Source organism: Triticum aestivum, chromosome 4B (assembly GCF_018294505.1).
Source record: "Triticum aestivum cultivar Chinese Spring chromosome 4B, IWGSC CS RefSeq v2.1, whole genome shotgun sequence".
NCBI classification, from domain to species: domain Eukaryota; kingdom Viridiplantae; phylum Streptophyta; class Magnoliopsida; order Poales; family Poaceae; genus Triticum; species Triticum aestivum.
In genome coordinates, this window is record NC_057804.1 from 652504952 (window position 1) to 652520927 (window position 15976).

At 44.7% G+C, this 15976-nt stretch overlaps 1 protein-coding gene across 1 annotated transcript; it reads left to right on the forward strand.

The window, feature by feature from the left end:
- Positions 1 to 8083: 8083 nt before the first annotated feature.
- LOC123090361 (ABC transporter A family member 7) lies at positions 8084 to 13243 on the forward strand. Its single transcript, XM_044511697.1, has 18 exons — positions 8084 to 8158; positions 8341 to 8725; positions 8820 to 8902; positions 8990 to 9134; positions 9662 to 9787; positions 9864 to 9988; positions 10080 to 10238; positions 10327 to 10489; positions 10571 to 10696; positions 10783 to 10866; positions 10956 to 11320; positions 11437 to 11637; positions 11733 to 11842; positions 11939 to 12023; positions 12189 to 12317; positions 12400 to 12505; positions 12580 to 12668; positions 12768 to 13243. The coding sequence occupies exons 1-18, from the start codon at positions 8084 to 8086 to the stop codon at positions 13065 to 13067; spliced, it is 2856 nt and encodes a 951-aa protein (XP_044367632.1). The 3' UTR covers positions 13068 to 13243.
- The last annotated feature ends 2733 nt before the right edge of the window (positions 13244 to 15976 follow it).

The window sequence follows — 15976 nt, forward strand, 5'->3', positions numbered from 1 at the left end:
CCATAGGAAGAACTTCCTGTGCCCTGCTACACACTATTTGAAGTGATGGTTCAATAACCTCATCAAGTCTCCACCATCCTCCCACTCAATTCTTTCAAGATAAACTTTTCCTCAAGAAAGGACCCGTTTCTGGAAACAATCACTTTTTCTTCCGGATCTAAATTAGGAGGTATACCCAACTGCTTTTGGGTGTCCTATGAAGATGCATTTTATCTGATTTGGGTTCGAGCTTATCAGGCAAAACTTTTTACATAAGTGTCATAGCCCCAAACTTTTAAGAAATGACAGCTTAGGTTTCTCTAAACCATAGTTCATACGGTGTCATCTCAACGGAATTACATGGTGCCCTATTTAAAGTGAATGTGGTTGTCTTTAATGCCTAACCCATAAACGATAGTGGTAATTCGATAAGAGACATCATGGTATGCACCATATCCAATAGGGTGCATTTATGATGTTCGAACACGCCATCACACTATGGTGTTCCAGGCGGTATTAGTTATGAAACAATTTCCACAAGGTCTTAATTTTGTACCAAACTCGTAACTTAGATATTCATCTTTATGATCATATCATAGACATTTTATCCTCTTGTCACGATGATCTTCAACTTCACTCTGAAATTGCTTGAACCTTTCAATAATTCAGAGTCATGTTTCATCAAGTAAATATACTTAGAATCTACTCAAATCATCTGTGAAGTAAGAGCATAACGATATTCACTGCGTGCCTCAGCACTCATTGGATTGCACACATCAAATGTATTACTTCCAACAAGTTGCTCTCTTGTTTCATCTCACTGGAAAAACAAGGCCTTTCAGTCATCTTGCCCATGTGGTATGATTTGCATGTCTCAAGTGGTTCAAAATCAAGTGAGTCCAAACGATCCATCTGTATGGAGTTTCTTCATGCATATATAACAATAGAAATGGTTCGCATGTCTCAATCTTTTCAAAAACGAGTGAGTCCAAAGATCCATCATCATGGAGCTTCTTCATGCGTTTTATACCAATATGACTCAAATGGCAGTGCCACAAGTATGTGGTACTATCATTACTATCTTATATATTTTTGGTATGAACATGTGTATCACTACGACCGAGATTCAATAAAACCATTCATTTTAGGTGCAAGACCATTGAAGGTATTATTCAAATATATAGAGTAACCATTATTCTCCTTAAATGAATAACCGTATTGCGATAAACATAATCCAATCATGTCTATGCTCAACGCAAACACCAAATAACAATTATTTAGGTTTAACACCAATCTCGGTGGTAGAGGGAGCATGCGATGCTTGATCACATCAACCTTGGAAACACTTCCAACACATATCGTCATCTCACCTTTAGCTAGTCTCCGTTTATTCCGTAGCTCTTTTATTTTGATTTACTAACACTTAGCAACCGAACCGCTATCTTAATACCCTGGTGCTACTAGGAGTACTAGTAAAGTACACATTTAATATCGTGCACATCGTCTGGTTCCTGTTGATCTTCAGTAGCATCACCGTATTTAGGGGGCACATAGTTGTCATCGTACTCTTCTTCTTCGCCGTCTTCCATCATAACCCCTATTTCTCCGTGCCTCGTCCAAACATTATAGTGTGGCATGAAACCCTTGTAAAGCAGGTGGGTGTGAAGGATTTTCCGGTCAGAGTAAGACTTCGTATTCCCACATATAGGGCATGGACAACACATAAAACCATTCTGCTTGTTTGCCTCAGCCACTTCGAGAAAATCATGCACGCCCTTAATGTACTCGGAGGTGTGTCTTGAACCGTACATCCATTGCCGGTTCATCTGCGTGCATTATATATAATTAAGTGTGTCAAAAATCATTACAGAACATCATGAATAGATAATCAAGTAACCAAATTAATAGAAGTTCATCATCACATTAAAACCAAAGTACATAGTTCTCATCTAACAACCTAAAGCTCTGCAGAGCCTCTAAATTAATTATACCATACATTGGAACTATGTAAAACATTTCAATGCGAAAACAAATGCGATCATAATCGCAACCAATGTAACAACTGATCCAATGGCATAATGATACCAAGCCTCGGTATGAATGGCATATTTTCTAATCTTTCTAATCTTCAAGCGCATTGCATCATCTTGATCTTGTGATCATCGACGACATCCGCAACATGCAATTCCAATATCATCCTCTCCTCCTCAATTTTTCTTATTTTTTTCTTCAACAAATTGTTTTCTTCTTCAACTAAATTTAACCTCTCGACAATAGGGTCGGTTGGAATTTCCGGTTCCACAATCTCCTAGATAAATAAAATCCATGTCACGTTGGTCGGCATAATTGTCATAAACAATAAATGAACCAATAGTTATGACAAGATAATATATACCACATCCGGATCATAGATAGGACGAGGGCCGACGGGGGCGGATACCAAAACCATCGACTATATAAGATGCAATAATAAAAGTAAGAAAATTATACAAGTATCCATATAAACATACAAGTAAGAATTTTTTTTCCTTTCAGAAAGAAGATAAGAACAAGAGGCTCACCACGGTGGTGCCGGCGACGAGATCGGCGCGGGCGATCGACGGCGGTGAAGACGGGGACGGGACATGACGGACCGCTAAACCTAGACAAATATTGAGGAAAATGGAGCTTGGAGGTCGGGCTTGGAGAGGAGAAAGCTTAAGTAGTGTGGCTCGGGCATTCCATCGAACACCTCGTGTGCATAGGAGGTGAGCTAGAGCACCACAAAGCTCTCCCCTCGCCGGCGAGGAAAAATAGAGCAGTGGGAGTGCTCTACTCGCAGGCGAGGGGTATATATAGGCAACTCATTGGTCCCGGTTCGTCCCATGAACCGGGACTAAAGGGCAGCCTTTGGTCCCGGTTCATGCCACCAACCGGGACCAATGGTGGTGGGCCAGGAGCGAGGCCCATTGGTCCCGGTTCGTCCCACCAACCGGGACCAAAAGGTCCAGACGAACCGGGACCAATGGCCCACGTGGCCCGGCCGGCCCCCGGGGCTCACGAACCGGGTCCAATGCCCCCATGGGTCCCGGTTTTGGATTGAACCGGGACTAATGGGCTGACCTGGCCTGGACCATTGCCCCCTTTTCGACTAGTGGTACCGGTTCGTGGCATGGACCGGTAAAAGAGTTTTTTAGTTGATTCTTTCTGCAACTGTTTTTAGTCTCACCTTGCCAAGCGAGAGGCACTCGCAGCGGTTTATAAGCCCTGAGTGTAGAGACGATGAAGGGAGAAGCGCAGTGCTCACCCGCACGTTGGCTTGAAGCTAAGCAACGTGCAAGGTGAGCATTGCGCCTCTCTTTTATTTTGGCATGGTATCATCATTTCATCCACATAGCATATGCAAGAAAGTTGAGAGGGTTACGGCAAAAACTGGATGCACTTCGTGTACAAAACGGATAATCTCTTTCAAAGTATCAGGATTTCATACGGAAACTTGTCTGTTACAACATGCATTTCAAATGAACTACAAAAAGGTTGAAAGTTGGCATGGTATCATCATAATAGTTGTGGAGAAAGTCTTCACTTTTTCTTTGCTTGTGTCCTTTCCTTATTGTGTCGTAACCATGGATAATCTTCATCATTTATCAGGATGCTTGGGTCAGCCTTGACTTTGGAGGGAGGAATTTCATGAAACTTTTCATAATCTTCGGACATGTCTGTCTTGCCCTCCACTCCCACGATGTCCCTTTTTCCAGAAAGAACTATGTGGCACTTTGGCTCATCATATGATGTATTCGCTTCCTTATTTTTATCTTTTTCTCGGTTTGGTAGACATGTCCTTCACATAGATAACCTGTGCCACATCATTGGCTAGGATGAACGGTTCGTCAGTGTACCCAAGATTGTTCAGATCCACTGTTGTCATTCCGTACTGTGGGTCTACCTGTACCCCACCTCCTGACAGATTGACCCATTTGCACTTAGACAAAGGGACCTTAAAATCTACTCCGTAGTCAAGTTCCCATATGTCCACTATGCAATCATAATATGTGTCTTTTCCCCTCTCGGTGGCTACATCAAAGCGGACACCGCTGTTTTGGTTGGTGCTCTTTTGATCTTGGGCGATCGTGTAAAATGTATTCCCATTTATCTCGTATCCTTTCCAAATCGTAACAGTCGAAGATGGTCCCCTGGACAACGAGTACAGCTCATCACAAACAGTGTTTTCATCTCTGAGACGTGTTTCCAACCAACTGCTGAAAGTCCTGATGTGTTCACATGTAATCCAGTCATCGCACTGCTTCGGGTGTTTGGAGCGCAGACTGTTCTTGTGTTCATCGACATAAGGGGTCACCAAGGTAGGTAGAGTTATGTAGAACTGTGCACTGTGCTTGAGACCAAGAATATACGTCCCTGCATATTATTGTCTCCCCTCCAAGCGTTCCTTTTCCAGTCAGTCTTCCCTCATACCGCGATTTAGGGAGACCTATCTTCTTAAGGTCAGGAATGAAGTCAACACAAAACCCAATGACATCCTCTGTTTGATGGCCCATGGAGATGCTTCCTTCTGGCCTAGCGTGGTTACGAACATATTTCTTTAGGACTCCCATGAACCTCTCAAAGGGGTACATATTGTGTAGAAATATGGGGCCCAGAATGACAATCTCGTCAACTAGATGAACTAGGACATGCTTCATGATATTGAAGAAGGATGGTTGGAACACCAGCTCGAAATTGACAAGACATTGCACCACATCACTCGTTAGCCTTGGCATGATTTCTGGATCGATCACCTTCTGAGAGATTGCATTGAGGAATGCACATAGCTTCACAATGGCTAATCGGACATTTCCCGGTAGAAGCCCCCTCAATGCAACCGGAAATAGTTGCGTCATAATCACGTGGTAGTCATGAGACTTTATATTCTGAAACTTTTTCTCTGCCATATTTATTATTCCCTTTATATTCGATGAGAAGCCAGTCGGGACCTTCATACTAAGCAAGGTTGCAGGTCCTCCCATGCCTCAGCTGTATCTTTTGTATTCCCATACATGCCCAAGAAGCCTAGCAGGTTGACGCAAAGGTTCTTCGTCACGTGCATCACGTCGATCGAAGAGCGGACCTCTAGGTCTTTCCAGTAGGGTAGGTCCCAAAATATAGATTTCTTCTTCCACATGGGTGCGTGTCCCCCAGCGTCACTCGGAACAGCTAGTCCGCCGGGACCCTTTCCAAAGATTACGTGTAAATCATTGACCATAGCAAGTACGTGATCACCGGTATGCATGGCGGGCTTGTTCCGGTGATCTGCCTCGCCTTTGAAATGCTTGCCTTTCTTTCGACATTGATGGTTGGTCGGAAGAAATCGACGATGGCCCAGGTACACATTCTTCCTGCAGCTTCCCAGGTATATACTTTCGGTGTGCTAAACAGTGTGTGCATGCGTGGTATCCCTTGTTTGTTTGTCCTGAAAGGTTACTGAGAGCGGGCCAATCGTTGATGGTTACAAACAGCAACGCGTGCAAGTTAAATTCCTCTTGTTTGTGCTCATCCCACGCACGTACACCGTTTTCATTCCACAGCTGTAAAAGTTCTTCAACTAATGGTCTTAGGTACACATCAATTTCGTTGACGGGTTGCTTAGGCCCTTGGATGAGAACTGGCATCATAATGAACTTCCGCTTCATGCACATCCAAGGAGGAAGGTTATACGTACATAGAGTCACGAGCCAGGTACTGTGATTGCTGCTCTGCTCCCCGAAAAGATTAATGTCATCCGTGCTTAAACCAAACCATACGTTCCTTGGGTCACGTGCAAACTCATCCCAGTACTCTCTCTCGATTTTCCTCCACTGCGACCCGCCAGCGGGTGCCCTCGACTTCCCGTCTTTCTTACGGTCCTCACTGTGCCATCGCATCAACTTGGCATGCTCTTTGTTTCTGAACAGTCGTTTCAACCGTGGTATTATAGGAGCATACCACATCACCTTCGCAGGAACTCTCTTCCTACGGGGCTCGCCGTCAACATCACCAGGGTCATCTCGTCTGATCTTATACCGCAATGCACCGCATACCGGGCATGCGTTCAAATCCTCGTACGCACCGCGGTAGAGGATGCAGTCATTAAGCATGCATGTATCTTCTGCACCTCCAATCCTAGAGGGCATACGACCTTCTTTGTTGCGTACGTACTGCCAGGCAATTCATTATCCTTTGGAAGCTTCTTATTCAATATTTTCAGTAGCTTCTCAAATCCTTTGTGAGAGACAGCATTCTCTGCCTTCCACTGCAGCAATTCCAGTACGGTACCCAGCTTTGTGTTGCCATCTTCACAATTGGGGTACAACTTTTTTTTTGTGATCCTCTAACATGCGGTCGAACTTCAGCTTCTCCTTTTGACTTTCACATTGCGTCCTTGCATCGACAATGACCCGGCGGAGATCATCATCGGGCACATCGTCTGGTTTCTCTTGATCTTCAGCAGCTTCCCCTGTTGCAGCATCATCGGGCACATCGTCTGGTTCCTCTTGATCTTCAGTAGCTCCCCCCGTTCAAGCATCACCGTATTCAGGGGGGCACATAGTTGTCATCGTCCTCTTCTTCTTCGCCGTCTTCCATCATATCCCCTATTTCTCCGTTCCTCGTCCAAACATTATAGTGTGGCATGAAACCCTTGTAAAGCAGGTGGGTGTGAAGGATTTTCCGGTCAGAGTAAGACTTCGTATTCCCACATTTACTGCATGGACAACACATAAAACCATTCTGCTTGTTTGCCTCAACCACTTCGAGAAAAATATGCACGCCCTTAATGTACTCGAAGGTGTGTCTCTCACCATACATCCATTGCCGGTTCATCTGCGTGCATTACATATAATTATGTGTGTCAAAATTAAGAAAATCAGACAAATATCTATCTAAAGTAAGAAAATCAGAGAAGTATCATAAAGAAGATAAGAACAAGAGGCTCACCACGGTGGTGCCGGCGACGAGATCGGCGGGGGCGATCAACGGCGGTGAAAATAGGGACGGGGCGTGACGGACCCCTAAATCTAGACAAATCTCGAAAAAAATGGAGCTCCTAGGTCGAGCTTCGAGAGGAGAAAGCTTAACTAGTGTGGCTCGGGCATTTCATCGAACACCTCATGTGCATAGGAGGTGAACTAGAGCACCCAAATGCCCTCTCCTCGCCGGATTGAAAAAACAGAGCACTGTGGAGTGCCCTGCCATGGCGGTGGGTATATATAGGCAAGTTATTTATCCCGGTTCGTGGCATGAACCGGGACTAAAGCCACCCCTTCTGTCCCGGTTCATGCCACGAACCGGGACCAATGGTTGTGGGCCAGCAGCGAGGACCATTGGTCCCGGTTCGTGGCTCGAACCGGGACAAATAGTTCTACACGAACCGGGACCAATGCCCACGAGGCCCCGGCCGGCCCCCTGGGCTCACGAACCGGGTCTAATACCCCCCATTGGTCCCGGTTCTTGAAGAACCGGGACTAATGGGCTGGCCAGGGCCAAACGGTAGCCCTGTTTTCTACTAGTGGTAGTGTCCGTGGCGGCCGCAGCCCATTGTCACGACGATGAAGCCGAGACGTCCGCGGGCGCTACCAGTAGCGAGAGGAAGAGTACAATATGGGAGGCCACTGGCGCATGGGTCCCACGAAGGCCACTACTCTTTCACAAAGGGCTTGGTTGAAATATATCGAAAAATGTAATGCATGTTCTCCCGTTTAAACGAAAATCATCCGGTTTTGTGTAAATTTTATCCAAATTTGAATCAAATTCGTTCGGTCCGTTTAAATTTATATTTTTTTTTTAATTTTTGTTAAATTTCGTTTGAAATGTCTATGAACATTTGCGGCTACAGTTAGATGACCGGCTCCGGCATTAGTGATCACAAGTGTTCCCACAGGTCCGCGGACGAGATGCCCCTGAACACTCGGTACAAGTACATGGCTCCCACGTGGGTTGTGAGCAACTTGGCAAGTCAAAACAATAGCCGACGACTTTAGCTCCATGTTACAGAATTGCACCCGATCCGCTGTGTGAAGCAGAGTTGGCGGGAGGCGGAACCCAACCCAAGCTCGGAGACAGCCGAGCTCCGCCTTCTCCTCCGTCTCCAGCAATGGATGGCTCGAGGGGCCCCGCCGGCTTCGCCACGCAGGCCAACGCCCTCCTCCGCAAGAACCTCTGCTTCCAGGTCCGTCCGTCCGTCCGTCCACGAGATTCTTCTCTTCGCCCTCTTCTTCTTCTTGCTCTGTTTCTTGATCTGCTCGCCGTCGTCGATGCGGCTGCGCATCCATTCCATGAATGCGCTCCCTTCCCACGGCAAGAAGAAGAGCGACATTTGATCTGCCGTCTTGATTGCTAATGCTCTTACAGAAGCGGAACGTGAAGACGAACGTCTGCATCACCGTCTTCCCGATCCTCCTCTGCGTGCTGCTGGTGGTGATGCAGGGCATCATCAACCGCGAGATCGGCAAGCCCGAGTACCGCTGCGGCTGCGCGTGCGTCGACACGGCCGCCGACGGGAGCTGCCGGAGGACCGAGTGCGGCGTGCAGTACTCCACGCAGGACCAGGTGGCCACCTGCCCGGTCCCCAGCCCGCCGCGGTGGCCGGCCGTGCTCCAGCTGCCCCCGCCCGAGTCCCGGGCCGTCAGGACCGCCTCCCAGCCGCTCCACGGTTTGCCTGGCCCGGCTTGCCGGCACACCCGCTCTTGCCCCGCCGCGTTCCTCGTCACCGGAGGCAACCGCTCGCTGGCCCAAAGTATGTATTATCTCTAAATCATGGTACATTAGCTAGGTATAGTAGATGACATGTTTGTGCATCTTAATGTTCGTGCTTTGGAATGGAACGGCAGGTCTTTCGGGTCAACTCTTCCCTGCTCTGTCCTCGCCTTTGAATTTCTCCGACTATCTACACATGCTCTCCAAGATTGTTTCTGTGAGTTTCTTTAAAACCTATTTGCGCACCTAGCTGATTTTGCAGTTGTTAATGTACGGAGTTTTTTTTTGGATCTGTTTGTCTAAGGGCTCCGAAGCGCCGGCGTCGTTTAGACAGTTTTTAGAACCATCGTTTACTCCAGGGAATACTCTGTATATTGTTCAACCTCGGTGTAGGCCCAATTTCTTGCAAACAGTTTCAGTCAATGCTGGGACGAAACCCCTTAAACTCAGTAAGTAGCATTCTTCCTCTGTTGAAATCCTCATTGTCTACTTCGATTACCAATTACTACTTCATGTTTGACAACATTCAGTAAGTAGCATTTTATAGATGAAGCTATTGCGAAGAATTACTACTTCGGTTACTAATTCATGTTTGTAAGCTTTAATTTTCTTAACAATAGCATGCTTGACAACATTCATAATATTGGGCCTTCTACAGTGGTAATGTTAGTGTGTGCTTCATCTTCAGCTTTGTTGTTTGTCGGTCTTATCTTAATATTTAGAAATGAAGGAACCAATCAGCTGATCAGGTCTCCTCAAATGTTTAGATGGGACTGGAATTTGAACTATTTCTCTGAAACAAGAGGATGTACGTTAATATATGTTAGCAGGAAATTTTCCTTTTGTTACTGAAATCCTGGACACTTTCTGAGAATATGCAATATACTGAAGGCTGTTTTTTCATACGTTCTGTGCTCCTGGTATACCTAATTGCCTACTAATATTTCTATTTCCCAATGCTCTTTTGGATGTCCAGATGTAGACTGCATTCAAGGCTTATCATTATGGCGTGAAAGCGCATCAGTTATCAATGACGAACTATTTAAGGGTTATAGGCAACAAAGGGAAAGTGGAGGAGGGAAGGCGAATGAATTTGCTGCAGGTATCCACTGATCTAGTTCAGTGAAGTGTAAGAATCATTTGCTTTTATTCGGTGTATAACTTGTTCTTCTTCACAGGTTACGACTTCTTGAGTACAAATACAGATAGTCTTGATATTACTATTTGGTTCAACTCTACATATAACAACAATACCGGAGTTTTTGAAATGGCATTATTACGAGTACCACGCTTGGTTAACATGGTATGTGCTCTTAACTACTGGGTGACTTCATGTTAAGTGAACTTCATTTGTATTTCAGCTATCATTTTGAGGTGTGCTGTTTTTCATATAGGTGTCCAACGCATACATCAAGTTTCTCAGAGGAAGTGGAGCAGAAATGCTGCTTGAATATGTTAAAGATATGCCAAAAGTAGGATCAGAACTTAAACTTGACCTGTCTTCTCTTCTTGGTGCGCTATTCTTCACATGGATCATAGAACTACTCTTTCCAGTGAGTATGAGGCACAACCTTTTGTAAGAAAGTTCACAAAAATGGATAAAGTGAATGAGTTGGTAACTTGGTATAATACTTTTTACAGGTTATACTAACATATCTCGTGTATGAGAAGCAACAAAAGCTGAAAATTATGATGAAGATGCATGGTTTGAAGTCCGGTCCTTACTGGATGATAACTTATACTTACTTCTTTGCTCTATCAGCTCTCTATATGATACTATTTGTCACTTTTGGCTCATTGATAGGTAATTATTTCGAAAATCATCAAGAAATTGCATGTATTTTACATAAATTGACTCTCCTTGAAATGGTTTTATTCTGCACAGGTCTGGGTTTCTTTACAACAAATGACTACGGCATTCAGATTGTTTTCTACTTCATCTACATAAATCTGCAGATTGCTCTAGCATTTTTCGCAGCATCGTTCTTTTCTTCTGTCAAAATAGCCACAGGTCCGTCACTAAGATTAGTTATATCGAAAGTGAGTAAGTTGTGCTTATAATACATATGTGACTGATTTGAAATTACGGTGCTGCAGTGGTTGGTTACATCTATGTATTTGGTTCTGGTTTACTAGGGGCATTTCTTCTGCGCTTTTTTATCCAGGATAATAGTTTCCCGAGTAAGTTACTTTCTCATTTATGTATGTTTTACAACTAACTAATTTTAGATCAAAAGCTTGACAAGTTTTATTGTTCCACATAATTAAAGAGGGTTGGATAGTGGTGATGGAGATTATCCCTGGATTTTCACTTTACAGAGGGTTATACGAGCTTGGTCAATATGCATTCACTGGAACTGCAATGGGAACCGATGGTATGACGTGGACTAGCTTGAGTGACCCTGTCAATGGAATGCGTACTGTATTGATTATCATGGCTGTTGAATGGGCAATACTTCTCCCATTGGCATTTTATTTGGATCAAGTCTCATTACTGGGTGGTGGACTCCGAAAAAGGTTTTTAATCTTGTTGAAATGCTTTAAGAAGCGAGCTGCATCATTCCGGATGTATAGCTTTGGTCGGATAGGATCTAAAGTAATAGTTGAAATGGAGAACCCCGACGCGACTCAGGAAGTAAGTTATATACTCCCTTGCGTATTTCTGAAAGATACAGATACCTATTCTTCTTTATAGAAGAAGACCCTGACAACATATGTGTTTATTGATAATCCATTTGTTATTATGTTCAGAGAGAGGCCGTTGAGCAGCTTCTGCTGGAACCCAATGCAAATTATGCTATTATATGTGATAACCTAAAGAAGGTTTACCATGGAAGGGATGGAAATCCTGACAAGCTTGCAGTTCGTGGGTTGTCTCTTGCCCTCCCGAAAGGTCAATGTTTTGGAATGCTTGGCCCGAATGGGGCTGGGAAAACATCCTTCATTAGTATGGTATGGTGGCAAGAAATATAGTACATTTCATTTTTCGACAAAGTTAACCAACATATTCATTCCTTGCGGATATATTTTCAATTTTTCCTCTGCAGATGATTGGGCTCGTTCCACCTATGTCTGGCACTGCTTATGTCCATGGAATGGATATACGTACTGATATGAACGAAATATACACAAATATGGGTGTCTGCCCACAACATGAGTAGGGCCTTTATCTTAAATTAATCTGATGTTTTTGTTGTTGTATAGCTGTCCTGCACACTATGCTGCCCGAATGCTAATGCTTTTTGAAATATAGCTTACTTTGGGAAACATTGACGGGAAAAGAGCATCTATTGTTCTATGGAAGACTAAAAAATCTTAAAGGCGCTGAATTGCTGAAGGTATAGTTCTGCAATTTTTGTGTGTTTGCACCAGTATCTATTATTGTTTACCTGATTGTGAAACACAGTGCTATATGTTCACTGGTTCTGCCATTTAGCAACAATTGGATCATAATATGCATGAATGGATCAGTATTTGAAATGTAAAACATTTTGTCCTGTCAGGCAACTGATGATTCTCTGAAGAGTGTTAACCTATTCCGTGGTGGTGTCGGTGATAAGCAAGTGGGGAAGTACAGTGGGGGCATGAAACGGAGGCTTAGTGTCGCAATCTCCTTAATTGGAGACCCCAAGGTACTGACCTGATTGCTGTTATTTTTTGATGTAGAAAATATTATGGAACCTTCAACTGATATTTGCATACACATAATTTTAGGTTGTCTTCATGGATGAGCCGAGCACTGGACTAGATCCAGCATCAAGAAATAGCCTGTGGAGAGTTGTGAAGGAAGCGAAGAAAAACCGTGCCATCATTCTTACAAGTATTCTACTTCCCTAATCTTCTCTTGATTGCTTCCATAGATACATTGTGAATTATCATGCCTGTTTTTGACAGCACATTCAATGGAAGAGGCAGAGGTACTATGTGATAGACTCAGTATTTTTGTTGATGGTGGTTTCCAATGCATTGGAAATCCAAAAGAGGTAAATTACTTATTCACTTGTATGGCACACATAAGTACATTTTTTGTACAGTCCTACTTAATTGAACATTTACCAATTTTTTCGCTCCAATGTTCTCAGCTAAAAGCAAGATATGGGGGTACCTATGTGCTCACAGTCACAACATCTCCGGAACATGAGCAGGAGGTTGAACAGTTGGTTCACCGTTTGTCGCCAAATGCAAACAGGATATATCACATATCTGGAACACAGAAATTTGAGCTGCCAAAGCAGGAGGTGAAGATAGCAAGCGTTTTCCATGAAGTCGAGACTGCAAAGTGCCGTTTTAGCATTCACGCTTGGGGCCTCACTGACACCACCTTGGAAGATGTCTTCATCAAGGTTGCCCAGGGAGCACAAGCCTTTGGTGTGAATGTGTAACTAGTATATCTGATTTATAGGCTATTGTCCTTTCCATTTGTGATAAATATATGGTGTATAATTCTTGTTTGAACTCGCTGTAACTTTTGTTTATTATAATACTTGAGTTGTAAATTAGTATTGTAAAGTTGTATATCTCAAATTGACTTCAGATTTTGCAAATACAATGTACCATATCTTATATCTCAAATTGACTTGTGAACTAAAAAACCACTTGATTTTAAACCTTGAACTATTGGAACAATCAATTTATCTGTGGTTTCACGGATGTTTTTAGTTGAGGTCTTGCAACATTTTTTTTAGAAACAGGCACAAGAAGCGTCCAACTTTAAATTAACAGAGCCATCAGCCGGCCAGGGATTACACAAGGCCACAAAGAAGTAGTCGGTAGAAAGATACATGGAGTTGATAGAGCAGCTTACAAGGCAGCACAGACAGGAAGCTAAAGAAAACAAAGAGAACGAACATCTTGCAAATGTGGATGCCCGCAACACTCAAAGACCTAAAACGACTAAATAGAAGCTGCATCCATGATCAGCCGACAGTCACAAAAAGACAATGACGACACCGATCCACCGGGATGAGGGAACACAGCTCCTTCCTTCTCTAATTCCGAAGAGGGACCCTACCCTCTCGTCCAGACTCGAAGGATGTCGAACCGTCGGTAAGAAGAGGAACTCAGCCAAGGCTAGGCCAGCAGCTGGTTACAAGACCACTTGGAGACAGCACAGGACAAAACATGGAGGCACGAGGCACAGTGATGCACCATGGTGACCGTGCGGGGTCGCATGCTCCACCATAGCCAAATGCCAGTGACATAGAGGCTTGTAGACACTGGATCTAACATCCTGTGGTGTGAAGCTATGGGCTGACGAATGGGGACAGAACAGAATGCATAGGTGTTGGAATATTGCAGGCGGTTCTACTACGAAACAACTTCAATACATCCCAGCCTCAATCTCTTTTAAATTCCAACTCCCTCCACTAATTACTATAGACGGTTTCAACTTTGCAACCGCCTCGACCACATAAATCACCACTGTTGCTGGATTATAGTCGGCTTTGTAACTTTGGGACATAGCCGCTTTTGGGGCCGTTTCTAATGCCCGTTTTTCTACTAGTGAAGGTTTTGGGGGGGTATCTCAGTGCGACGGATCAACACTATTCATATACATCCACGACTTCAACTACTTCCTCGATCTCCCCACCAATGCTTTGCTTGACAAGCTCGACATGTTGAACAAGAAGGCTGATGAAGCCTCTATGTTGTCGCAACTTTTTCTTTTCCTATCGAAGGGGATGATATGTTCATCCCTTACTTATTGTTTCATATGTTAGCCGTACTTGTTGTTATCATATATTTGCATGTTCCATGCTTAGTACGTGCTCATATGCTTAACTATCAGTATGAGGTTAAGATTGTTGGCAATGTCATCATGATTTATTTATGGATTAAAATAAAAAATTGCTATATTCAACAAATGCATCGTTACTTGAAATTTTTATATCATATTAAAGTAATGCATTGAGGTTACATTAGTTCCGCCTCCACACCTGTTTGCGCATGTGCACCTTCGGCAACGCCGACATTAGCTTCAACATTTATTCCTCTACCCATCTAGCCTAATGCAGGTGTCGGGTGTCGATAATTGAAAGAATATGATACTCATCATTTGGTTGTGCCAAACAATCGAAGTACAAAGAATTTGATTTATATACTTATTCATGTTGAACTTCATTCATTGTTGACAACATGGTCGAGGATATTTTTTTCTCAGCATGGCGCTGACTGGCCGACGATTGAACCTCGGTGGCTAGGAGGTGATAATCGTTTATGGCCTGGTTGATCACGAGGTCGGCATTGTTCTTGACAGAATTGCAGAAGAAGGTTGATCGGTGCTGCACTCTGGTGCTTGTGGCTGGGGATTTTGATCTTATTAGGCATCAGATGTTGGGAATCGTTGCATGGAAAACAAAAAAAAATTATATGCACACGCAATGATCTATCCATGGAGATGCATAGCAATGAGGGGGGGGGGGTGTAAGCGGAAGCGTTTAACAATGCGGTTGATGTAGTCGAACTTCTTCTAGTTCCGACCGGTCAAGTACCGAACGTACGGCACCTCCGAGTTCTGCACATGTTCAGCTCGGTGAAGTCCCTCACCTTGTTGATCCAGCAAGATTTCGAGGTAGTAGATGAGTTCTGTCAGCATGATGGTATGGTGACGGTGATGGTGAAGTGATCTCCGCAGGGCTTCACCTAAGAACTACGAAAATATGACTGGGGATGTAAACGGTGGAGGGGGGCGCCGCACATGGCTAGGCAATTGTCTGGTGTGTGCTAGGGCGCCCCCCACATATATACAGGTGGGAGGGAGAGGTGAGGCAGCTAGGAGGCGCCCAAGTAGGCCGAATCCTACTTGGGGTCTCCCCATGGCCGGCGCCCCCCTGCCTTATTTGCCGGAGGGGGAAGGAAAGAGGAGGGAGGAGGGAAGGAAGGGGGAGGCCGAATCCCCCCCTTTCCTTATTTGCCGGAGGGGGAAGGAAAGAGGAGGGAGGAGGGAAGGAAGGGGGAGGCCGAATCCCCCCCTTTCCTTATTTGCCGGAGGGGGAAGGAAAGAGGAGGGAGGAGGGAAGGAAGGGGGAGGCCGAATCCCCCCCTTTCCTTATTTGCCGGAGGGGGGAGGAAAGAGGAGGGAGGAGGGAAGGAAGGGGGAGGCCGAATCCCCCCCCCCCCTTTCCTTCTCCCTTCCCCTCTTTCCTTATCCTCTGGTTCGGCCCATATGGGGGGCCCCTTGTGGCTGGTGCGTTTCCCCTCTTGGCCCAGAAGGCCCATATCTTTTGCCGGGGGGGGGGGGTGTGCCCGGAACCCCTTCCGGTGACCCGATACGTTCCCGGTACCCTTCGGA

Excerpts from the sequence above, each read along its gene's own strand:
- LOC123090361 (XM_044511697.1), top strand. The coding sequence starts at position 8,084 with ATGGATGGCTCGAGGGGCCCCGCCGGCTTCGCCACGCAGGCCAACGCC. Across the intron at positions 8,159-8,340 it reads GCAAGAACCTCTGCTTCCAG|AAGCGGAACGTGAAGACGAA; the intron begins GTCCGTCCGTCC and ends ATGCTCTTACAG. Across the intron at positions 10,490-10,570 it reads CACTTTTGGCTCATTGATAG|GTCTGGGTTTCTTTACAACA; the intron begins GTAATTATTTCG and ends TATTCTGCACAG.